The sequence below is a fragment of the Hippoglossus stenolepis genome, chromosome 6, assembly GCF_022539355.2.
Source record: "Hippoglossus stenolepis isolate QCI-W04-F060 chromosome 6, HSTE1.2, whole genome shotgun sequence".
Taxonomy (NCBI): domain Eukaryota; kingdom Metazoa; phylum Chordata; class Actinopteri; order Pleuronectiformes; family Pleuronectidae; genus Hippoglossus; species Hippoglossus stenolepis.
The window spans coordinates 2,461,660-2,487,369 of NC_061488.1; the positions used below are offsets into that span (position 1 = coordinate 2,461,660).

A 25,710-nucleotide genomic window follows, 5' to 3' on the forward strand; every position below is an offset into this window, starting at 1 on the left:
AGAGTTTGTTGTGACGTCTCACACAGATGGAGACTCTGGATTCACTGTGTGATAATCACCTTGGCTTGTGCTTCGGTCTGTGCAGGCTCCACCTGTTTGGCAGAGTCATTGTGCGGCGGTGCATTGTATTCTGGGGGGGGTCCTGCGTGCACCTGAAACACGAGATTCACGAGGTCATTACCACGACACTGTTTACACTGGGAGGACATTTTATACACAGACAGTCCAGGAGATACATTGTGTGTTGATAAAGACTGAGATCCATTACAGAGTCAGAGAGAGCGAGGCCGAGGAGAAGAGGAGGATATTCAAAATCTGAGCTGTGCGCTGACACACACACACACACACACACACACACACACACACACACACACACACACACACACACACACACACACACACACACACACACACACACACTGAATTCAGCCTAACTGTACGTTTATCTAATATCAGTACATGTAATTTTATCCACTATCCAATAATTATTTGCTACGTTTACGTTTTCTTATTTATCCATTTATGTGTAATTTCATTCACAAACTTTCTACTGTGCACTTGTGTCTGGTCTGAAAGACGATACAGTGAATTTTTAAATCTTGAATTTCCAGTTTGTGTCACTAATACTTTTACTTTTACTATACTCTGCACTTCAAGGGCAAATACTTTTTATTACATATTTACAGCACTTTTAAACTTTTAAATAATCGACATATAGTTTGAAAATGACTGAGTAGAATAGATCTGCAGTCACTGAGCTAAGAGTCGTTACCCAACATGAAAACTATGTGTCTGCAAACTTCTTCTTCTGATTTGATCCATTTGATCTGATTTGGTTCTGATGGTTTGTTCCCTTGTTGAGAACTAGAATCTCTTTCCTTTCCTGTTTGTAATAATAACGTTCTTTGGGTTAATGCTCCTCAGACGGACTCGGTCCTGAACCGTCACAGAGGAAGCTGGGTTACCTGGTAGTGAGCGGCGGGGTGGTTGGGCAGCTTCTGCTGGAAAAGCTCACACAGAGCTCGGTTCTGTCTCTCCAGGTCAAACACCAACATCTTCAGCTTGATGCACTCCTCTCTCAGATCCTGTTCGGGGACAGACGGGGCAGTGAGACAACTGACGCACCTCAGTCTGTGATTCCACAGCAAAGAAATCCACACACAACGTTACCTTCTGATTGAGCAGAGCCTGGACCACGTGGTTGGCCACCTGAAAACACCAGAGAGCATTTCACACACTGAGCAGACTGGAGTTATTATTTCATTCACTTCATATTGAGCAGCACGACGCTCACCTCGTCCAGACATCTCTCGTACGCTTCTCTCTGACTCTCATTCGCCAGAATCAGAGCAGAATTCTCGGCCTGTGATGAAAGAAGATATGAAAAAACAAACACAGCAGATAAACAGATTAGTTCATGTTGTGCATCAGACATGAACTGAAGAAAAATAAAGATTAATCTGTCAAAAAAGACGTTTCTAAAACAGGGATTGGTCACGAACGAGCTGCATTCGAAAGAGAAGTAACAGAAGATCATAAGTAAAGTCGTATTAATAACGAGTGCAGGGTTTTCATATTTTACTGAAAGACTAAATGTCTCGTCTTCAGTTTGCTTCTCTTTAAAATGTGTTGGGGGTTTTCTCACCTCCAGTTCTCGGAGTCGGTCCATCAGCTCGCTGCTGTTGTCCTCCAGGTACGACTCCACGTCCGCCTCCTCGCCCTCCTCGTCCGAGCCGAAGTCCTCGTCACACATTCTCTGTTCGGTCTCGTCAGACATTGTTCGCATCTGCAGCACAGGAGGAGAAAGTGTCTCACAAAGCAAAGCTGGCATCTGAGGCAGGAAACAAACCATCACCAGAGCTTCCTCTATTTCTCCACAGTCCCTGTGTGTGTGTTCATTCGTCTGAGCAGAGACACGACTAATGTCTCTGTTATCTGCAAGAGACACTTTTCATTCAAACCAGACAGTGTTTGCATCAGATTTGCATCAAGCAGATTCACTTCTGTGACATTATCCTCCCGAGTATGTAAAGTTCACTTCAATAGAACTTGACATCAATAATTCAAAAAAAATATTTTAAAAAAACATTAATATTAAACAATGAGAAAAGGTTGAAATCACAAAAAAGAAACGAGGTTGGAGACGCAGACGATGAAGAGTCAGTGAAACAGAATAAGTAAAATGCAGAAGTGATTCAGACAAGTTGACAAAAAGTCAAACTCACACAAGTTAAAGGTTTGACAAAGAGCCGTTTAAATTCACCCTAGAACCTTGAAGAGATTTTAAATTTCAACGGGACAAACCTGGTTAAATAATGATAATAAAACTGAGTGGATGTATAAGGGAGGATGAGGAGTCTAAAATTTAGCAGCAGACGTAAAAGAAAAAGGCCACAATAAAGTTGGAATTTCTGGCCTCAATAATCCCCATATTCACCATCTTAGCTTACTGACATAACTAAGTGGAGCTTCTATGTCCCTTTAAAATCAATCAAGCTGCACAAACATTTCCCAGACTCATAAATATCAGTCCTCTAAATATGATCGTTTTCACCGAGATCCATAAATTATTCTCGGAGAAATCTGTGTAAACGCACAAATAAACGCACAACGTGAAAGAAAGTGGAAGATTTACTGGCTTCTTCTCGGACCTGCGACAAAACAACCGGTTCAGTCAACACAAATCTAAGTATCGATTCTAAACCGAGCACTTTCACACGAAACTGACATTTTATTTTCCAGGAAATCGCTGCTGCTCGTTACGCTGTCATACCAGTGGGAGGGAGAAGGGATTTCTAGTAGCGGCTAAAACATATTGACAATATTTCACACTGAAAAGGTCCAACAAGTAAAACAACGTGAACCATACACTAGACTTCAGTTTTCCCAGGGTGGCACCAGTGGAGATTAGTTTCCCACAGGTGACATCTTTAATAGTTTAATTTTATATTTCTGGAAGATGAGAACAGTGACTTCTTATTCTTCTTCTTCTTCTTCTTCAAAATCAATTGATAATCGATTGATGATTCCAGCTCTCTGCCGTCTGCAGTGAACCTCTCACATCAAACCAACACACACAGCAGAGCTCGGACTGAACTGACGTCTGCTCCACAACAGACGCTGCCCCCCCAGCACTGACATTAACGTTATTACCTTCACCTCTCCCTCCGTTTACAAATCAGTCACAGAATCAGCCACAGGATTCGGTTTCCGAGCTGCTGCAGAGAACACACACACACACACACACAAGAGCCTGTGTCCATAATTCTCTGCTTCAGATCCGAGGATTCAACAAATCCACAGATCAGACTGCAGCTCCACGCTGAGCTCGCAGGCGGCCGGAGCCTGGCAGCGTGGTGCCCTGCAGGGCGAGGACCGGTCTGCTGGGCACGGCTCCAGATGTGTGTCTGTGTGTGTCTGTGTGTGTCTGTGTGTGTGTGTGTTGATGGTCAGAGCCGAACAGTGAAGTATGTGTCGTCGACGTGGACCCAGATCACGGTCAAGTCTTAAGGATCATTAGAGAGGATGAGAGGAGCCTGATTCTGTGGCTGCAGGCCAATCAGGGACTAGCACAGTTTCCTGCAGCGTTAAAGCTGACAGGTGACACACACACACACACACACACACACACACACACACACACACACACACACACACACACACACACACACACACACACACACACACACACACACACACACACACAGTATCTGTGTAGCATGTGTCTATTAAGCGGTTGGTGTTGATTCTTCTGATTTTTGTTTTTCAGCCGAGCTGCTTGATTATAAAACTGAAAAATTCATAAATAAAACATAAAATAAGAAAAAGCATGAAAATATTTACAAGCCCGGATTTATTCATCTTATTAGTGGAATGTTTTACTGATTTAAATCCTAATTTTGTTTTTCAATCAGTCAAAGGTCTTGTTTTAAATAAACCTAAAGGGCGACACCTCACTTTTACACACTGTGCATAAGGACATGTATAATATTATAACATTTTAAATCTTAATGAATGAATATGCAAACATCTTGATCTCCTCCTGTGGGCTGGACTTTACTCTGCACAGATAAAACCTTCATTTATCATTTAATAAATGTTTGTGTAATTCTTATAAATGTTAAATTGATGGATTTAACGTAAATCCATCAATTAAAGACTGAAACACACAAGAGGTTCGACTTGTTTCCTCGTGATGAGTCTGGTGATAATCAATTCTTTTTTGGGATTAAAAACAAATGACACAAAAAGACCAAAACTAAAAACTAACAAACAACAGTCGTGTGTGTGTGTGTGACCAGACTCTGATCTGTCGTTGTTCTGAACCACAATGCTGCACTGTGGTCCGAGAACCAAACACATCAATGAGCACAGTGACACAGTGACACACACAGTGACACACACAATCACTCACACAACCACACACACACACACACACACACACACACACACACACACACACACACACACACACAGTACTTCATCTTGACTCAGTCCCACAAACACCATCGTGCTGCTGGAAATTCTCACATGAGCATCAAATATGTATGAATCCACGGCTGAAAATAGTCCCCGACAAACGCAGCACTTTAAAACCGTCCGGCTGCTGCAGCTCCTTCAGGAAATGATTCACACACATTCAAACACTAACTATTATCACGTTTGGAGCTGAAGCAGTGAAGGACTGCTGCTCCCTCACTCATCCAGCTGTGACGGAGCAACGCCATCACTCATCTGGAGTCTGAACATCTGTCCAGTCCAGCGTTCGCCTCGTTTTAGCTCCGCTTTTGGTCTCAACCGACTCCCGAGGGAACGATGTGGCTGTGGAGCTGCTTCCCTGTGTTTCACAACGAGTTTCCAGTCGTGTCCGTTTGCCTTTAAGAGCAGACGTGTGCAGATTCTTTTGTTTTTTTTTTCTGTTGCAGGAACAGCTGCAGCTGGAAACAGCCCCGGTGAAGGTGCAGCCTGTGAAAGCCACAGCACGAGCTCCCAGATGTGGAACAGCTCAGTGGAACAGCGATAAATCTCCGTGGCCTCATCACCACAAGTGACCCCGGCTCACATGATCCATTGTTTGTGTAAAAAAACTACTGATTACAGCGGCTTTAAAGATTCATGTCCTCAGCAGGGAGGAACAGGCTCCGGGCTGAGAACCACAGGGAAGTGAGAAAATACCGAGACAACAGAACAACGCACTGTTACTGCTCAATAATTCATTCAACACAAGGAGAGAAAAATTCATCTGCAACTATTTTGATAAATGAAAATGAGTTTTTAATCTACAGTGGTTAAGTGGAACATTTGAGGCTTCAGACGAAACACGACATCTGAAGTCATCATATTGGGCTTTTCCATATTTTTCAGTTTTATATATTAATTAAAGAACGTGGAGCAGTGTGAAGTTGATGTTTATCTATTTACTAATTCTATAAATCTCTGTCTGTGTGGACGTGGAGCTCATATCTGACAAACCCTTCATCTCATCGTCTTCACACTTGTGTTGTCACAGACCAGCGGAACGTGCAGAGTTGAATTCAGTCCGGTTTGGAAACGTGACTCATTCAACATTAATAACCAGGCGACCAGCAGCCGAGGGGATCGGGGATAATCCAGATTTCTTATCTCGACTCGACTTGAGACGCATCAACGTCAGTGTTGCCGATCACAACAACAGCAGGTTCCCAGCCACGCTCACCGGGTTCCGCCGACTGGGTTCAGCTTCACCGAACTGATCCAGGTGATTCGGGGGATTTCGCTGCGGCTCAGTCACTTTTACTGTTTGAAGCTGAAACCAGCGTCACCAGAACAAACAGCTTTAGAACAGACACTGCACCAGTTCATCAAAATTATTTGCGTATTTGAGATTTAACTACGAAGGCTCGTTTTCATCCTAAAAGGTTGATGGTAGATAACATACAAAATACAAACACATGTAAATAATTACATAACTATGTGGAAACAAAAATCCACTGCCGTTGCTGATACTGGTGTTAGGGAGTAAAAGAATTTCGTATAAATGTCGTTATCAAACCCTCACGACAAAGAAATGCAACTGAAGCTTCATATTTACAATCCAACAGTAAATTTCATTGTAAAAAGCTTTAATATAAAGAGAAAACACAAAAACAACCAAATATATCAAAGTAGAACTATGGAAATAAATGTATCTTCTAATGTAAAACATAAACATAAATGCAGATACAGTCCCTGAACGGCTCTTATTGACCCATATCCTCTACCAACCCGAGCTCTAATAAACAAAACCAACATTAATATGTACACAGAACACAAGCAGCTACTGGTAAATGTCTAATAGCTTGAGGAGGTTTCCTGAGGAGTCAGAGGAGTCAGGCCTCCTGTAACCGGAGCCGTTTGCAGAGCGTTTACAGGAAGATTATCGAGCTCCATCGCTCTGTGGAGTGAGAACCTCTCCTCTCCGTCACAGACCTGCAGCAGCAGCAGCATCATCCAGAGTGAAGGACGCGTATTGAGCTGCAGCCGACTGAACACGCTCCGACCTACACGTGTAATGGAAGCTGATCAATGCGGCCCGTCTAAGAACGGAAGCAGATATGATTCGTCCGTTTGACCTCGGCCACGGGAGCGATGCCGACTCGTTACAAACACCAGCTCTGCTCCTCACTAATGCACATTACAGCTCCGGGGCCTCGGCTCTGAGAAACGTGCACTCGTCTCTCTGTGCGTTCGCAAAAAAAAAAAACGCTCGCATTGGAAATTACAGCGTGGCCCAAAAGACAACAGCAGTGATTCTAAATATAACGTGAACATGTGGTTCTGCTGCCGCTGTGGTTTCCTCTGATGTGCAGAGCGTTTCTGCTGAAAAGGCCACAAGAGGAAAATAATCTAAGAGTCGAAGCTAAGAGTCGTCTCTGTGAATACCCAGAATCCAACAGGACTTCATGCCCAAGACGACCTTCTACTGACGCCCAATCACAGAAGAGATTAACTGCTGCTTCGCCGTGAAGCGTCCAGAGCTCTCAGATCATCTGAGGTCGACTCTGAACAAGAGGCAGATCTCAGTTTCTTTAAGGAGACTGATTCAGAAACAAACTCCCAGAAGTCTCAGTTCTTGAAGATCAGTTTCAGTCTGTTTGCTGCTGTTTTTAGTTACAATCAATTTGGGACTATTCATTTATATGGAGGTATTTTAATTCCCCTGTTTTATCTGTTTTAGTCCATTTGAGCTCACGTTTGGAATCATGTGAAAATCATGTTTATTTGTTGAGCAGCTTCCTGTTAAATACACGGTCATTTAAAAATATACCAGAATTTTCCTTTAATACCTTTTTATGTCTTGAATTCTGCACCATGAATCATCTTGTTGTTAAAAGGCACAATACTAATACAGATTTACATGACTAAAAAAACACCCAAGGGAAGTATTTATTAAAGTTTGACAGGAACTCAACTGAAATAGTTAATTATCAATACTGGACTGAACACTGCAGCTCTTACTTACTTGTATTTTTATAATATCTATGATTTAATACTTTATATTTGATGTGCAGCACTTTGTCTGAACGTCTGAAACGATTCCTCCAGACAAAGGAAGAGAGAAAGCAAATAAACGGACGGAAATATCGACGGAGACGGGAAGAGAGACAATCCTGCTGGCTGCTTTGTAAACTGCAGCGTGGTCAACCCGACGATGGTGAGCGTCCTGGGCCGGTGCACTCAGAGACCGGGCGGAGCAGGGAGCCCCCCCCCCTCCGCTGAGCTCGGCTGGCAGACTCACAGCCGCTGGTGCCGTCGGTGCCCGACAGCGAGAAGACACGGGGGGAATGCAAACAGAGCTGATGCTGCTGCACTTCACTGTACAAGACGCTGGACGATCAGAGGGAATCAAAGAGCATCTCTCACGTCTGTCTGACACTTAACAGACGATCAATGACATCAGAAAATAATCTGCAGTTCAATCACTAATGAAAACAATCATTAGTGGCAGCACCACACACACGTTACCGTCACATGTGCAATGGTTTGGAAAATGAAAACCGTTTCTTTCTTGTGAAAATGAGGAGAACACAAGTGAAGCTGCTACAAAACAAAAAACGTGTGGAGGTGAAAGTCAGCAGCACAAAGTTTCTTGTTTCGTGTCTGAACGTCCACCAAGTCCGACGCTGCAGAGAGTAAACAAAGTGCAGCTTCAAGTTCCAGAGTGAACAGAACAGGGAGGATCACGTGTTCGCCTCCCAGCAGCGAGCAGGTGCTGCTTTGTTCCTCCCAAAATGAGTCAAGCGGATACCTGTACGTGAAGATGTGAGCTGAGGGGACACGGCTGTGCATTCAGCGGCAAACAAATAAAAAGAAACTTGACACCAGAGGAAAACTAATGTGTCGACGGCTGGAGGTAAATCGTGTCCTTAACAACAAATCACCCAGAAGCCACTGCTGCAGAGGTCGGTTCAAACCTTTCAAAGGCGTAAAACAACCGAGACAGAACGAGCTTCTTCAGTTTCCACCAACATGACAAACGGGCAGAGACACAGAGGAAACCTTCAGCAGAGCTCCTACCTGCACCAGGGCCCAACAGTCAGTCTGCAGCAAACTACACACACGTCTAAAAAACTGATCAGTCTGATCCTTTTCATCAAGATCAATTATCAAATGTTGCAAAGTCTCACAATCTTAAAGAAAGTGAAAATAAAACATCCTGGATGTGGCACGTCATCCACATCTGCACCAGAATGTAATGGGTTCTTCTCTGAACAATTTAAATTCCTTCCACCGAGTTTCATGGCTGTTCATCGAGTCGCTTTTGTGTAAACCTGCAAACTAACCAACAAACAAATGGATAATAGTGAAAACACTCTAACATCTGGCTCTTCTCGGCCATGAGAACGGATCCAATCGTCACTCACGGCTCGAATGTCTCTGCAGTAGACGCAGGTTTTATCGGCTCTGATCGGTGATGGAACTGAGACGCCCGGGGGAACTAGTTATTTCGGACAGACAGCGAGGTAAGAACAGACGTAACCTCCTCTACTGGCAACGGGAAAGGAGTCGATCTCCTCTTTAGTGGGTTTACCTGCGTTTAAATAACCTGCAGAAACATGTCTTCTTGCCATCAGCATTTGTTTTTAGTTACCGATGTATTTCAGACAAAGTGGGGGTCAGGAGGGTGGTTGTTAGGTGAAGCCCTGGTGAACTGACTCATGAAAACAGAAGCCAAACACTGCTCATCTCTTTCTCTGAACACACTCACCTGTGGGTGTCTCTCTCCTTATGGTGCTGGAGGAGGGGGGGGAGTCTCCGTCAGGCGCCTCTGTCTCCCAACGACAAAACCTCGGAGCTGAGGAGCAGAAAACACACGTTGGAATTGATGCGATTCTCTGCCTCCATCATTGTGCTGAAAAACCTCCTGACATCGCTGCCAGTCGCGTCCGTGTGTCTGAGAATCATGAGACAGAAACCACAGAATTTGGTCGAGTGCGTGACGAGATCTTTAGAAGTTCCATGGCGGGAGTTTTGCATCGGGGGGGGGGGGGGTTCGAGAGGCCAATGTCACCTCTGCAGGTTTCCTCGGCTCAGCGAGTGAACAGGAAACCAGGAGCAGGGGAGGACGCTCCTTTGTGCCCTCGGGGAGATACCAGCGCTCGGCAGACGCCAGCCACGCCAAGACCACAAGCCCCCCCCCCCTCTTCCATCGCGCCCCCTCTTCCTCAATCTCCCTCCTCTCGTCTTCCCTTTCATCTCTGAGTCATTGTAAAGTGTAATGAAAGAAAGACGGATGAATAATTCAGCAGACGCAGCGTTTAAGAACTCCTCTTTTATGTCTCTCTGATGATGTCGAACACGCAGACTTTACACACCGACTGCCGCACAATGATTTTTCTTTTTGTTTTCGTCTAATGTGGGATTCCCCCATTAACCGAGTTCCCTGTTAATTACGTCCACTTTCTACAAAGGTTTCTTTGCCTCCTCGACCAGCGTTTTGTCTGATCGCTCCAGATAAGTTGAGGCACCGAGCTGCAGCGTTAACTCTTCATTTCTAAAAGCACTTGTGTCGGGGAACAGGGCCTGATCCTGTTAGGTCCTGTCAAACTGAATGGGATTAGAGGTGTTGAGCATCTGCCTTCTCAATCTGGGTTTTAATAGAGCGAGAGCAGATCCTCTGGTCTGGCCGGGGGCCTCGCTGGTAAACCTGGTACTGGGAGGCCGTGATCTGTGATCCGCGTCGCGAAGCCAGATCACAAAGACGACAGATCACAGAGGACAAAAAATAGACAACAAGCTCTCCACATCAGTTTCCATTCACTGGAGGGCGGACTTTGATTTTCGACGGTGAGATGCTGAGAGTGAAATTCAAGCTTTTTTCTAAAAAAGAAAAGGGTTTGGTGTGATGCTGCAGATGAGGGAGGATGAGAAGATGTGAGTCGGGGAATGAGGGCAAGGCTAAAGCAAAAAAGAAGAACCCGCAAAAGCAGAAGGAAGAATCGCACAAAAGCTTCTTAAATCATGTCGGTCGCACTCTTGGGGATTTGGCAAAGGCAAGGCCGTCTCAGGATATGTCAAACACCAGCCTTTCCATCTGCCAATCTGGAGAGGCACAGATTGAACTTCTTGCTGTGTAGGCGGGAGATGTAAACAATGTGACAAAACCCTAAATCCTCACATGATGGAATTAAACACGATCGGAGAAGACTTGAGTCTTTTCTCCCCCCCCCCACAAGATGTAGGCCAAAGTCAATTTGGTGTTGTGTTTTTATTTGCAGACACACTATTACCACTCGATTGTCTGCATCATTAATACAGATGCAGATAAATATCAAAGAGGCAGCGAGATGTGGGGGAGACAGAATCAGGCTGGCAGGCTCCCTCGCTGCCGCTTCCTGTCTGATGTTTGGCTGCAGGAGCCGAGACGAATCGTACACAAGCAATATTTGGGATGAGGAGCGAGGGGAGGTGGGGGAGGGGACGTCGGAGGGGAGCTCCCCTTCCCAAAAGGCCTGAAAGGTTGGATGTGCGCCACGTACGTCTGAGAGCAATCAAACACGACGCAGGGATCCTTCTGAAATCTGTGCCAGGCAGCCTCCACACCCAGGAAACACACCCCTGCCCCTCCGCTGCAACACAAGCCCGGATTCTGTTCACGACCACAAAACAACATTCAGGCGGCGCTGAACCCACAACCAACGTTTGGCAGATTTATGACACTTTGTTTGGCTGCGACCAAAACAAGCCTCCGTGATGCTGCGTCGGTTCGAAACCAAGATCCAGATGACAACACGCGGAAGCAGCCTGATGATGAATGAGCCTTAAATGTGAAGATATTAATGCTAACACACACACACACACACACACAGACACACACACACACACACACACACACTGCCCTGAGAGTCATTACATCCATTCAAGTCAAAACCATAAAACCAAACCTCCTCCTCTGCTGACACATCACTTGATTCTCAGAGAAAAGCTGCTTCAGTTTGTCACAGAGTCACAACACAGATCCAGAGGAAGAGGAGAGCAGCTCGTCAGCGTAAAGACAAATCGGTATTTACACATTTTAAAAGATTCACCCTCCATCAAACACACAGATCCTGGGTCAGCTCACCTTCCTGCTGCCTCAGTCATCCAGTCACCACATCACAGATCCCTCAGCTCAGGAAGCGTAGGGCACCAGAGAGAGGAGGAAAAAGAGAGAGAGAGAGAGAGAGAGAGAGCGACACAGAGGCCACAACCTCACATTTCTGTTTTCCGGCTGCGGAGGAGATTATTTTCTCCGCTTGAAGAAGTGGCGTCACCCTGTGTGGCGAGGAAGCCGGTTTCCTCTACGCTCCAGCTAGAAAAGGCCCGTCCTTGGGCATGTGCATTGTGTGTGTGTGTCTCTGCTGTCTGCAGAGGCTGCCATGTCTCCCATTGTTCCAGGGCGAGTGAGGCAGGCTTCCTACTCCAATAGACCCTGCCTACTACAACAGCTGTGGACCAGCCCCCACCACCTCGCTGCTGCACTCCTCCTCCTACAACTCCTGCCTCCCTGGCTGCATGCTGCTGCTGCTGCTGCTGCTGCTGCTGCTAAACATTAACCCTGCAGCTGCCGGCTCGGGCCGTAAAGAGGAGGAGAGGGGGGTTGTGTTTGAAAAGAGACCCGACCACGCAGCGGACAAAGGAACTTAACAGGGAGAGGATATCCGACAGCCAGGCTGAACTGACAGGACTTCTGCACTCAGCCATTCGGTGGCCTAGAAAGAAAACAGGCTCTGAGCTAAGAGGATTGTCTTTCTCAATCACATTGGCAGCAAGTGTTGGACCAGCTCCTGTGTGGCGGCACTGAGGGAGAGAAAAGTCCCTGCAAAGCAGGATCAGTTCACAACAGGAGATGTGCTCCCAAATTATAATCATTATTTTCCATGTGCAGATTATTCTCTACATAAATCAACTCTGCTTGTCCATAAAAATGAAAGAAATAAAAATAAAAACAGATCCAGAGAATCCACAGACGATCCCATGTGACAGGTTGAGCTACATCCAGATATTAGTGGATATAAATGTTGAATAATACTGAATTAACAGATAATTAAAAAGTAATTACAGGACAGAAGCAGCAAAGCAGCTCTGAGGTCATTTCTCAGTTACGCAGAGCAGCTGATTCTTCAAATATATAATATCACACTTAACACGACAATATGTGTTTGAAAAAAATGTATTTATTAATACGACAAACTATTTATAACTAACTGTTTAAAAAGCTCATATTTTGTCTGTGAGGCGCTGGTAGAACTGGTTTTACACATTTGTCTCATAGTTTGTCTGGAAACCTTTATTTCAGCTCTTGGCCCCGCCTCCTGATAAGCCCACTCTGCTGTGATTGGCCGACCGCTTAGTGCATGAGTCAGAAATGTTCCCCCCCTTCATTCCATCACTATCGTTTGGAAACAACTGCACCGGTGGCGTCGGGTGGGACGGAGCAGTTCTTGCCAAACTAACTTTATTCGAGTGTGTTGACGTTAAGCGTCTTTCACGTAGACGCTTAACGTCAACAAATTTATAATTTTTTTATATTTCCCAGAGCTTCACACCATTTATCTAAATGTGAAATAAAACAAAACCCCAAAATACTCAAGTCCCTGTCATATAAGACAAAGAGAAGCAGCTTGTCTTTAAATGTAAGAACCTGGGACCAGAGAATATTCAGCTTTTTCCTGAAAAGATTAAACTCAGTTCCTGTTCCACATTGAGTGTGTTGATGTCTGTTGATGTCTGTTGATGTCTGTGAATGAGTCTCTCTCTCTCTCTCTCTCTCTGTGTCATGTCTGTGGTTTATCTGCAGGTTTTCACCCTGCCTGACTCATCTGCTCTTCTGGTTAATGAAGCCACATCATCCTCATACCCCCCCGACATGCCAGACACGCTAAACCGAGTCTGGTGACAACAATAAAAACCCCAGGTTCCATGGACAGAAAGTGGGAGGTTAACTGGACCGAGTCCTACTGACCAGTAAGACCTCTCAGCCACGGAATCTGCAAACTGTTGACAACATTAAAAAAACGTCCACATACATGAGCGAGTCCTTGTTCTTAGATTTGACCCTAATTGAGTCGACAAGAGACGTGACCTGAATCGACTTTGCCCCACACCAGACTTCCTCTGGTCAGAATCAGGTGCCCGGGGGGGGGGGCTCTCTCACATCATGGGCGTCAGTTGTTTCGAAGCTATTGTCATTCAGATTTGACCAAAACAGTCCAGCCAGTGTGGCGAGGACAGAGCTGCTCCAGACCCACGGCTGAATTTCAGGTTCTGTGAGCGATGAAGGAATTCAAACTATGCTTTTGAGATAAATATCAAACGGGGAGACTCCAGCATGAGGAGACAGACGTGTGAGACACCGCGAGACGAGCTCAGCCGCCTTTAGACAAACTGCACAGGTCGTCAGGAATTAACCGCAACAAAGAGAAAACACATCAGCTTCACATCAAATAAAAACACACCCAGATCCAATGAGCCTGAGGCCAGTGAGTCACACAGGTCTGTGTCCCCCTAGTGGTGAGAGAGGAGCACAACCTGCTGGTCACCAACTGGGATCTGAGGATATGGGCTAAACAAATCAAATCTGATCAATCAATCAAACTCAACCTCATTTTGAACTAGAACCTCGTCCAGTGGAGCTCGTACCTCCACCACGGCCGAACAGCTCCACACATCCACTTCACACACTTGTCAGCGTTGATGTTTTCTGCCATTAACGGTCATCAATTCACTTTGTATCAAGTTTTGAGCCACGTTTTAAAGATACAGTTTTTATATCGTTTGATTTTAACAACATATTTGAACCAAAAGAAGTATTTTAGTCATTGGACGTCTGGAAATCAAGTCTTCTGAGGAACAAAATGAGCAAATGTCGGCAGCAGCTCAGGTTCCGTCTCCTCCAGGACGTCCTGTGTCAGAGAAACGAGACGTGAAACTGCTTCATTCAGGGTTTTTACCAGATGGAATGAGGAGGAGACGTCTAAGAATAATTCTGCTCTGGAATGAGTAACGCTGAAGGAATCAGACCCACGGAGAAGCTGTGTGGTCGGGACTACAACTCCCATGATCCCACTGCTACTTCACGACATCATCAAACCCAGCAGAGAGACCCAGCAACAGAAAATTACACATCAATATGTTATATTACATAAAGTTTATCTGAAGTTACCACGAGGCTTCAGCCGTCAAGTGAAGTGAGGAAAAGTCTGAGCATAAATTAAGGGAATAAAAAAGTAAGTTTTTATGTTTGATGCGGTGGAAAAGTGGCTTCATCGATAAAAACATAAAGTTCAACGAGCTGAACGAGGACGGACGTGAGACGTGAGACGAATCCGTCACGTCTGCGTGGAGACACATTTACACACGAGGCAAAAACAAATAAATACAATGATTTAAAAGTCGTGAATAGCTTGTAAAAATAAAAAGTAACGAGGTGAGATAAGCTGTTTGAAAAGAGGTTCGTTAACGTCACAGCTTTAAATCTGGGTATTTTGACGACAGGGAATCGAACCCAGAACTTAACGGGCCGTCTGGTCCAGGGAAACACAAAGACAGAACCACGGGAGGTTTTTTTAACGAACAGACTTCATCCCTTTATCAGTAAACAAAGAGCAAACCGCTGGTGTCCCTGGTCGACGTCCCGTCAGAGGACGGCCGTACCTCGGCTCGTTGGACACTAACGCTCACAGACGTCTCTGTGGGACGAACGGGACATTGAGGGAGTCGCTTCCCTCCTAAGAGGGTCAAAGGCTGAACAGGCCGACATGACCTGAATGAGCCGGTCACATGGTCCCCTTGGGCGAACACAAGGGAATGAGGATAACTCTCCACATAAAAGGCCTATTGTCGCCCCCTGCTATCCACTTTCCCCCCGAGCGAGGATCTTCCCTAAGTGCTCGAGAAACTCAACGTGGGGATACAGAGTCGGACGTTAGGAGCGTCAGGGCCGAGGAAACGTGTCCTCATGAAGCTTCTCCTCCAAACTGTCACGTGACTGAGTCTGAATTCAAACGACATGTAAAGCAGAACGAGTCCCAGCGCCACACGGACAATGACTCTTCTTCTTCTTCTTCTCTTTACACACACGCAGCTCCACGTGCACCAGAGACATGAAGTACAGCAGGAAACACAGGGAAATATCAGACAAACCAACGGGACGGGAGATTGATTCAATGATCAGAACAAATAAACAAATATATGAACCTGAACCTTAAACTTTATGGAACTGGAAACACTAAAAAACAGCCGTCCCTCCATTAAGATCCATTATTCTCTATTAAAAATGTTCTACGACACAAACTATTGAATGGGTTCTTCCCTGACCCAGGTCCCGTCCCTGGAGTTTGTGTTTCACGTATGAAGAACGTAGCAGGAGGTCGGACTCCTTCACAACAACGTGTCGACGTGACGTAGAACTTCTGCTTCTGGAATCACGTGATTCTGTTTCCTGCACATTTACGTCCGTGTCGCATCTTCACCAGAAGCTCTACGATCCTGCCGACTTATATCTTTGAATACTTTGTTTTTCAGTCGTGCGTCTGTAAAGTGAAACGTCATCAACACCCCCCCAACCGCTTGTTCCTGCTGTTTTCACTCAGTCGGAGATTCTCCAGAGTTTCTACAAGTGGAAGAACTTCACTTACGGCCCCTCTGGATAAGTTTAGAGCCGGTCAATTACTAAAAGTGTGAAAAACTTCCTGGTTGCAGCTTCTCAACTGCGGGTTTTTGTAAAAACACAGGATTTCTTCAGGTGAAAATACCAGAATAAGCTCCAGTATTTCCACTTTGTTCTCCAGGAGAAGTTAACGGACTTTCTGCTCTCTGCTCTAACTGGTGTAGATCATAATTAAAGTCCGGTTCAGCTGTGGGATGACTTTCTCAGTTCTGACACTTTATAGACTTTTTAACGATTAATCAATAAACATTCGGAAGGTTACTCACAAATAATGGGCTGAGGCAGGAAGCTACAGATACAGAAAGCAACGAGCCGTTAGCAGATGGCGCACCGTTACTGCTTCGTGGTCAGATGGCGGCCGAAGCGAGGGACGTGTCGGAGAAATCCTGAATTCAGGGTTGTAAATCAGACTCGAGGGGCACAAACCCCCATTGAGGAGCGGACAGTTTAATGGGGAGTAATGTGAACGGCTCCGTGTGAGGACGGAGGGGATCCGCCAGGAGGACGTGTGACGCTCAGGCCTCGGCGAGGGGATGTGAAGGGTCTGCAGCTGGAACCAGAACACCCCCGGTCGACTGATTTGCATGAAGCCCTGGCTCATTAGGAAGTCGGGGGTTGTGGTCAGCGATGCCATTACCAGCGGCTGCTCCAGTCTGCTTCTGTAATAACTTGTGTGACCGACACAAAGCCGAGAGGAACTCCCGTCACTCCCAGAGCCGAACGCTCCATCAAGCGAGAGAAGAACCGGCTCATCAGAAAATCAGGCATTTATTAGTTATTACTGTTTTTAGTGATAATTCAAGATCTTCTCTGGTTTCAGCTTCTGAAATGTGACGATTTCTTGCTTTTCTTTTCTCACGTGACAGTAAAATAAAAAGGTTTTGGGACCATTTTGTCTTTTTGTTTCTATTTGATTGTGATTTTCTCATCAGCATCAGTTTTCACATTAGTTGTTTTCAGACATCGACTCAGGAAAATATCAATATCAATAAGGCTTGTTTACCTTTGTAAGGTTTTTTTTACTGTCGTCTGTAAAGTGGATTTAAAACAGTTTTTTACTAAATGTACTAAAACAATCACTGGTTCTCATCTCTGACAGATTTTTACAACATTTACTTGCTTTTTATGAAACCAAACTAGATTCATTGAGTTTTGCAACGTGTCAACTTGAGCTTTATGAAATTGTGACGACATTATTTTTACTGTTTAAAAAGCCAATTGATGTATTATTAATAAACCAATCAGGAGATTCCCTGATGCTGGAAACACTCATTAGCACCAATCACAGCTTTAGAGGTAACTCTGCTTTTATCACGTCTCCCCCCAGAGCGGCGACGACCTTAATAAATCCCTCACACGTGAAAGGATTCAAAGTTTGCTCCGCAGTTCATTTCTACGATCATAAAAAGCTCCGTAATGAAAACCATTTGTCACGGCCCCTAAGAAGGCAGGTTTCATACCACTGTAAATACTGCGCAGAGAGGCGGGGCCTCCTGCCAACCAGACTACGAGGAGCAGCTGCGTTTCCATGTGTGTCAGCAAAACCTCCACTACCTGATCCTCAGTGACTCATATTCACACCAAACTACTGAACCTTGACGTGACTGGAAAAAATGTGGAGGTTGAACGAGGCGAGTTAATCCAGAAGCTGCCATCGTGTCCGGTCGCGTTGCCATGGCAGCAGGAGAGTCATGTAGGAAGAAGCCTCCAGGACGATTGGCGGGTTTCCCCGTCGTCTCTGAGCTGAGATCAGGTTTTTAATCATCATTCAGACCCGAGCGGACACATTAACAATAAAGTCACGTTCTTTGTACAAAATGTAATTATTCCCTGAAAGTCAAGATAAGAAATGAATTTGTTTTGTCTTTCTTAGAGTCAAAGATGCAGTTGTTGAATTTTCCATCAGAAAACAAAAAGAAAAGAGCAAACGTTTGAGAAGCTTTGAGACTTTTGGGCATTTTTTGCATCAATATCTATATAAATGTAAAATTTACGTCTGGAATCAGAGCTTCTCTAAAACTGTTCTATTCTTTCCGCTGCCGTAGTAAAATAACTTCATCACGATGATTGTTTCACTTCCTGTCGTATTAAACACTTGACTCCTGGTTTTGAAGATGTTTCTTTCGAATGACGCAGGACGTGTAAACCCAGACTTGACAGAACCAGCTGGATAATCCAGAATCCGTTATGTTCTGTCACCCGGGAACTCAGCTTGTGATAAACACTCAGAGGAAGGTACAGGAGAGAAGAGGAGGTTGAGGAGAAGTGGTGTAGCTACGGACATTTTCTCCACATCTGCTCACATCTGGCCGCCAGCCGCAGCGGCTCAAACCCGAGTCGGCCGCACAACGCACACTCATCATCCACATCCTTTTCCCAAGGTCCGGCCAAGAGGAAGAACTATTTATGGTACAGAATAACAGATAGTACGGAGGGTTATATATGGAGATCCTGGTCCGAGCCTCCAAACAATCTGCTCTCCATCACGCCGACCTCCACGACCTCCAGGGGCAGAGCGCTGGTTGTTCCTCAGGGCTCATAGGTCGCACTGAGGCAGAGGTTTGGAAACAGGAAGCTCGTGAGGATTTCAAAACACTGGAGCGCCGGCGTTTCAGTGAGCACTTTGTGGGACAGGGCTCAGGGGCTGGAGGAGTCGGGGGTGGGGCTCACAACGCGCCTCAATAACAAACTTATTTTAAGACAAATGAAAATAAGCTGCAGGCGTGCACAAAGACACAGTGTTCAACGCAGCGTCCAGAAGACACAAGGTCCCACTGTCCCCCGTCCGTCTCCATCTTACTCCAAGTCATCACAGGCGCAGAATCTAACTGATTGTGTCGACACAAGAAAAAAGAGCAGAATCATACACATTCAATTCCTTTTGTGGCCAAACAGGACGCGGTGCAGACCTGGTTCCACTGAATTGATTAAAGCTGCATTCCAGGCGATATTTTCTCTGGCCGCACCGATGAATCGAATGTTTGTTACAGCTGCAAAAAGCCGAAGCTGTTTTGCCAACTTCAATGTTTGTACGACCACAGATTCCTCTGTAGGGTGGATTCGGAGTGAGCCCTCTGGCGAGCTACTGGGATTCCTCAAGCACATTCACTCGTGTTTCAGAGGCCGCGTCTGACACCGCGCGCTCCGGTGCCGCTCGTGTGACGATGGGAAACACAGAGCCGGCTGCGTCAGGTCGTTGTTCTGCTCACGAGCAAACAAATTCTCCCTTTCGGAGGCGAGAAAACAAAGGGATGTGGGAGGAAAACGTTGCCGGCGAAGATAATTCGTTTGGTGAAAGTATCTCGACTGTGTGCGAGTAAACAGAGGAGATGATGATCTGCAGCCGAGGCCTCCCCCCTGCTGGGAGCTCTGTCCTATCGCACCAGCTCTGTGGGGGAACTGATGAATATTTTGCGATGCTAATGCGAAGCCTTTGGTGTATAAACCTTGTATCTACAGTACCTGCATGCATCGGAGGAGGGGGGGGGGACTGATGGCTGATAAGGAGACGTCCCAGCCCCAGCCCCTATCTTCAAAGCAGGGTCGTTTATGCAGGGAGGGGGGGTTGGGGGACAGAGATAGGCCGACTGCAGGAGGTTCTGACCTGTCTGCCCCCCCCCACCCACCACCCCCACATTGAATTATTGTCCCGTTGCTCTGTCCTCCCTGTAAAACTGGTCAACTACGACCTCATAAAGTGAGATTTCACAGAGGGGCAGACCTTGAGCGTCCGACGGCTCCTTTGCTCTGTTTTCAAAACGATGTGGAGTCAAAACGAACATTTGATCCACAGAGAAACAACCGGACTCGTGTAGAGCAAAGGAAATCTGTAAAACAGGCTCCAGTTCCTGCTCCGTGCATGTGAAGGTTGTTTTTATTGTAAACGGATTATTTTAGAGGTTTAGATCGAACAAAACAAGACATCTGAAGACGTCACATTGGACATTATTAAGTTTTTCTTCAGCTACATTCACATCACTACGTTTTCTTTAGAGAACACATCAACTCTGCTGCGGATTGAGCTGCTGAAACGTTTGAGGCTGAAGTTCTCGTCTGGACGAACAGAAATTGAGACGTTTGGATGTTTGAACCAGTTCTTTTCCTTCCAGATGAATTTGTTGACTCGTTTTCGATCCTTGGTGCTTTGAGTGAAAGGAGCTTGAGCCAAAAGAGGCTGCTGGTTCATTTTCTGTGGATCGACTTTTCTAACTGGCCTCATGTTTCAGAGTGGAGTTAGTTATGGGACAGTTTGTTGTTTTAATCAACTTCCTGAAGGGGCCGAGGTTCGTCCGGAGACTTTGCTCAGTTATGATTTATCTTCTGTCGTCAGCAGAACTGATCAGTCGCCTCATTGGTTCAACTCTTTTACGTTTTTGTGGGTTTTTTCACCGCAACGCCTAATAAACCATTTAATAACCAAACCCAGTTAACGGAACCAACGGCCAAATTACACACTTACTCCGCGCCACGTTTCCCTTCTATAATAAAGTCTGAACACCCCCGATGTGGCGTCTGTTACAAGATGTGGGACACAAAGACGTGCAGGACATCTGTGAGCGATTAGAGGCGAACAGAGCGAGCGAGCACTTATTCTGCCCATTACACTGGAACAAGTCACTGGCTCGGCTTTTCATGATGTAATGCAGCGCAGCTTGGATGTGCAATCTCAGAGCTGCACTGGGACCGAGCGCTCACAAAACTTCAATCGCGCTCAAACACGCGGTTTCATACGTGTAACGTGAAGAGCGCAGAGTGGAACCACATTTCTCCGCAGCTCTGAGGTCATCCCTCACGGCACCGCCGGGTCCTCGTGTTCTTGAACAAACATTGTTTCACGTGTGACACGTTTATGCTCAAATCCACGTTTAAACTCTTTGATTTACGTGAAGCAACTGAAAAGTAATCCAGTAAGTCAATGATCCAGTCAGCAAAGCAGAACCGGAGAGTTGCAGCAGGTTTCTGCTCCGGCTGCTGTCGTCTGACCCTCATGTGCAGAGTTGGACTCTTTTACATTCATCTGCTGAAGGAGGAGAATCAGTCCAGTTCACATTAGATCTGTTTATTCCTCTGTAAAGTGGATGAGATGTATCTGACGGATACTTTCACATTTTCCTCTTGAAACGAGCTTGTGAAATAAGTTTTTAAAATTCACTTCACTGTTTATAGTTCAGTTTTACTATATTATGATTATTATCAAAAGCAGATTGTCTAGATTTGACAGTTTGGTGTGTTGTTGTATCTGCACGACGCTCGTTCTAGAACGTGTGTGAAGAATCTTTACGTTTGGACGATCAAACGTTTATCTGGACGTTCATCTCAAATACTAGAAACACAAATCCCCTCGTCTCGAACCTTTCCAGCAGATTTTCTGATGAGTCTTCGTGCCGCTGAGGCTACAAGAGTTTCTCACACGACGTTTCTCAGCAGTGGCCAAAAACAACAAACTGCAGCATTACATCAACAGAGGATTTGAAAAAGGACACGAGGGAGACGTCATCTCTTTTCGAGGCAGAAATTAGGAAAAAAGCTGCCTGCAAACACTAAAAGATTCATCGAGCATTTCAGAGGAGATCTTCAGTGAAACTTAAATATTTTACAGCCTGAGCGCCGGCCATGTCTTCGAGGCTGCACTCCAGAAGAGACCGAGTTCAGACAGTCCTTCCGTCCCCGTTTCCTCCGACCTAAAGCTTGGTCTTTGTCCAGAAGACGTTGAGACAATGAGAACAGCATGAGCGTGGACATCTGGCCTCCAACCAACCGGCACACATCGTTAACTGTGGGTGTTTCTAATAACTACATGAACATATCTGAGATGTTTTAAATGTGAAATAGCTCCACAACTTATTCAGATCGCCGGCACGTGTTTTATTGCCAATAAAATTCCTCCACGGAGTGAAAACCAACCAGAAACCGTCCCGGTGACCACAGAGACATTCAGACGATCTGGAGGTTATCACACTAACGGAGAAGCTGCTCTGTTAACTTTGGTCCGATAACAAGTTTCTGCTGAAAACACAGCTTCTAATACGTTTAGGCAATGTGGGCATTAATCAAACCCATTACTTACACTGAAGTAATTTGCAGTAACCTCATTACAGCTGCGACCATTTATCAATTAGTCACTGGGCAGAATATAATCGATGTGTTTTAATAATCGATTATTGGTTTTCCAAACGTCCGACTGGGAGGATCCGCTGCTTCTTGTGATTAAGAAGATAATTTTTGAGCTTGTTCAGATACAACAAACTAATTCTAACTAAACAACTTGAGGAAGTTTCACTGTTTCCTGACATTTAATAGACCAGATGATTAATTGCTGATAAAAAAAGACTCATTAACAACGAGAATCAGCTTCTGGTAGTTAAAGGTTTAGTTTTACAGTCAAACACACGTTTCCATCCGATACTGAAGTTTGTTGTGTTTTCTTTTTATCAACACAACGATTTCACCTTTTTGTTTTACAATCTCCGTTCAGACTGTTTGTGCATTAATAACTAAAATGTGCATTAGAAGAACAGGTGGACGCACTTATTGTGAAAAGATGTTCGAGGACCTAAAAATATTCTGACATGTTTTCTGATCACTTTGTATAATAACTTTATAAATGAGTAACTGCTGGACGTCCTCTCGAGCATCGTCACACACTGAGGTTTAAAATGAGCTCAGATCAACATTCCTCTTTCAGGTGGAACATGTGGAACCTGAATTAAAGGTCACGCGGCACAGTGAAGGTCAAACAGTTAGAAAACAATAAGAAAGACACTTTTCTTCAGGGTGGTTGGACTTTGAATCAGCTGATTAACAGGAAGGTCGAAGCCGATTGAATTAAAACAAGGTGAACAACGATTCATTGTGATTAAATCCTCTTAAATGTGTCTCAATAGCTTCACGTGACGCAGGATGGTTTAGTGACATGTTAAGAATGCCTGGATCCACAGACCCAAACCACTTCCTTCCACCCAGTTTAGTGCAAATCCATCTAAACCGCGGTGTTTGCGTAATCCTGCTAAATAACTCACAGAGTAGAGGAACACTCAGAGGAGCTCGTACCTCCGAGGCTCCACTGTCTCCATCGAGCTGCACAACACTAGTAATAACTCAGTCCGTCCCTCAAACATGGCTGATGTTATGTGACTCTAAATCAAGTGATGAACAGGAAAGTCAAAGCAGATTGAATTAAAACAAGATAAGCTATGATTCATTGTGATTAAATCATCGTTAAATGTGTCTGAATAGCTTCACGTGACGCAGGAGGGTTCAGTGGCATCTTAAGAATCCCTGGACCCACAGACACAAACCACTTCCTCCCACCAAGCTTCAAATCCATCCAGTAGTTTCTGTGTCATCCTGCCGAATAACTCACAGAGCAGAGGAACCGTCAGAGGAGCACGTACCTGCGAGGTCTCCTGAAGATCAACCAAGCTGCACAGCACCACTCACAGATCAGTCTGATGTCCCTGTGACTTCAGATCAACAGGGAAGTCGATGCAGATTGAATGAATCTGGATCGGTGGCTCCACGTGAGAGGAAGGTGGTTTATCCTCCATCTCTGCAGACACACATCTTCATCCTCATCTTCATCCTAACATCATGACTGTGGAGCCTGAATTAAAGTCTTGTTCTGCTGCAGTAAACACAATCACCCTCTCTCTCTCTCTCTCCTCTGAGAAATGAAGAAGCGGCTCGGACTCAGATGTCACTTCCTCCTGCTGGTTCCCTTTTCTCTCTGGTGGCAAAACCATCAAAACCAGTCTCTCTGCAGCTGAATGTGAACAAGAGGATCAGGGCTGAGGAGGAGGAGGAGGAGGAGGGAGGGGGGGGGGAGGCATCAGGCCCTGTGCAAACCCAAAATCCCTGCGCTCCGTCGGCCGGTGTCGTTCCGCCCTTTGCGCACAGACGCGTGGAGAGAAACGCAGCAGAGAAACACGCACTTTGACGCTTGAACCCTGAAAACACACGAAAGACCCAAAAGGACGAACCGGAGCCTTCGAGGCTTCGCGACACTTTCCTGCAGTTGTGGAAACACAATGAGCCGCGGTGTCGGTGTCGAGCTGAGGCGAAACACAGCGAACCACACCGAGAATCCCCCCCCACCCCCACACCCATTTCCCCTGCGTGTGCTCCCACTCACCTCATGTGGCTGTGAAGAGGAGCAGCTCCCGGGAGGAGGACGCGGGGGATGGAGGAGCTGTGTCTCGCAGAGGCCGTCTCCTGGAGCTCCGTTCTCCGGCGGTGTCCTCCTCTCCTCTCTGCAGCCTCCCTCTGTTTGGGTTCAGGAAAAGTGATGTCATTGTATGAAATTGCATTACCCGCCCCATTTTTCCTCTGCTGGTCATAGCCTGCCCCACGCTGCCAAACATGACTTCAACTTATCCCCACCGAGCTGCAGGCTGCTGCACATGACGATAGAGACACAGGACGAGATGCATCAGGGACTAGGAACTGTTTATTTGTGGATGAGAGATGGGAGTTTCCCATGAAGTGGAAATTACAGTTTAAAAGCAATTTAAACCACAACAGAATAAAAGAAGACAAAAGAATAAATCCAGCTACAGGACAAAGTAGAACAGTCAATGTGTGTCTGTTGGAGATGGTCTGTCAATCAAAGGTCAAATCAGTGTCTCGTGGGATTGTTCACGTTTCATAACACAACCTGCACAGAGGAGTTTAGTTGTATATATGTACTTTATATCAGGTACATAAAGAACTTCACATGTCCCCTTTTCCTCTTTCTGCATAAAAACACATTTCAAAGTTCAGCCTGAACTCATCACATCAAATCAAACATTCCCCAGAATTTAACTTTTCTCAGGGTAACATTCACTCTGTTTGTTTCTGTAGCTCCACAACAACTGAACACAGACATGTCAAATCATATTTGTGAAGTGTTTTACTACAAACTTCACATAGATGTTTTAAAATGTAAATAAGGCAGAGACGCCACAAATATACTCCTTTTTGTGTATTAAATATTTGATCCACTAATAAACACTTTAGTTTCATGTCCACTTGTTGTAAGTCTTAAAACACACAAACCCAAATAGACAAATGAATCCCTGGATTTGTACCGTGGCTGTAGACTTCACTCCTTTTCCTACACAGTGAAATGACAGAACTGTATTTTACATTATAACTAAACCCCTTGTTTCTCTCTAAGGATCCAACAAGAAGACTGAAATCTGCAGGTTCCTCTGAAATGTCTCATTGTGACTCCTGCTGCCACGAGCCTGTGATCCTCCTCTGAACCTGTAGGAGTCACTGTTTTATTGGTGCCTGATTAAAACTATTTAATGACTCTGTTCACATGGGCAGAGTTTGTGAACTTTATGAAGAGCCTGCATCTTTACCTCTGACACCACCTGTGCAACATACACACAACATAAGGTACAAGACTGTGGAGACAACAGAAGAACTGGTTTCCTTATCGACTCGGTTCAGCGACTTGTTTTCCAAACAAACTTCTGGATATTTATCACACTGTCTGGGTTGATCGTGAGAGAAACAAGGTGAAAACTTTAGTCGTTATCGCTGCATCAAAATAA

The 25,710-nt window shown here is 45.4% G+C and overlaps 1 protein-coding gene across 7 annotated transcripts in view; it reads right to left on the minus strand.

The window, feature by feature from the left end:
* Positions 1–24,457, minus strand: part of nckap5l (NCK-associated protein 5-like) — a 32,102-nt gene extending 7,645 nt beyond the window's left edge. Inside the window, exons 1-7 of one of the 7 annotated variants that reach the window (XM_035158826.2) lie at positions 24,300–24,457; positions 9,227–9,313; positions 1,646–1,786; positions 1,295–1,363; positions 1,171–1,209; positions 966–1,085; positions 60–152 (exon numbers count right to left, since the gene is read on the minus strand). In XM_035158826.2, the coding sequence (XP_035014717.1) occupies positions 60–152; positions 966–1,085; positions 1,171–1,209; positions 1,295–1,363; positions 1,646–1,786 (462 nt within the window). In that variant the 5' untranslated portion in view covers positions 9,227–9,313; positions 24,300–24,457. Of the gene's footprint in view, positions 1–59; positions 153–965; positions 1,086–1,170; positions 1,210–1,294; positions 1,364–1,645; positions 1,787–3,153; positions 3,249–9,226; positions 9,314–11,581; positions 12,178–23,562; positions 23,921–24,299 lie in introns of those variants that run through there. The other 6 variants (XM_035158828.2, XM_035158827.2, XM_035158829.2 and 3 more) reach the window with 6 other exon arrangements.
* Between the last annotated feature and the right edge of the window lie 1,253 nt (positions 24,458–25,710).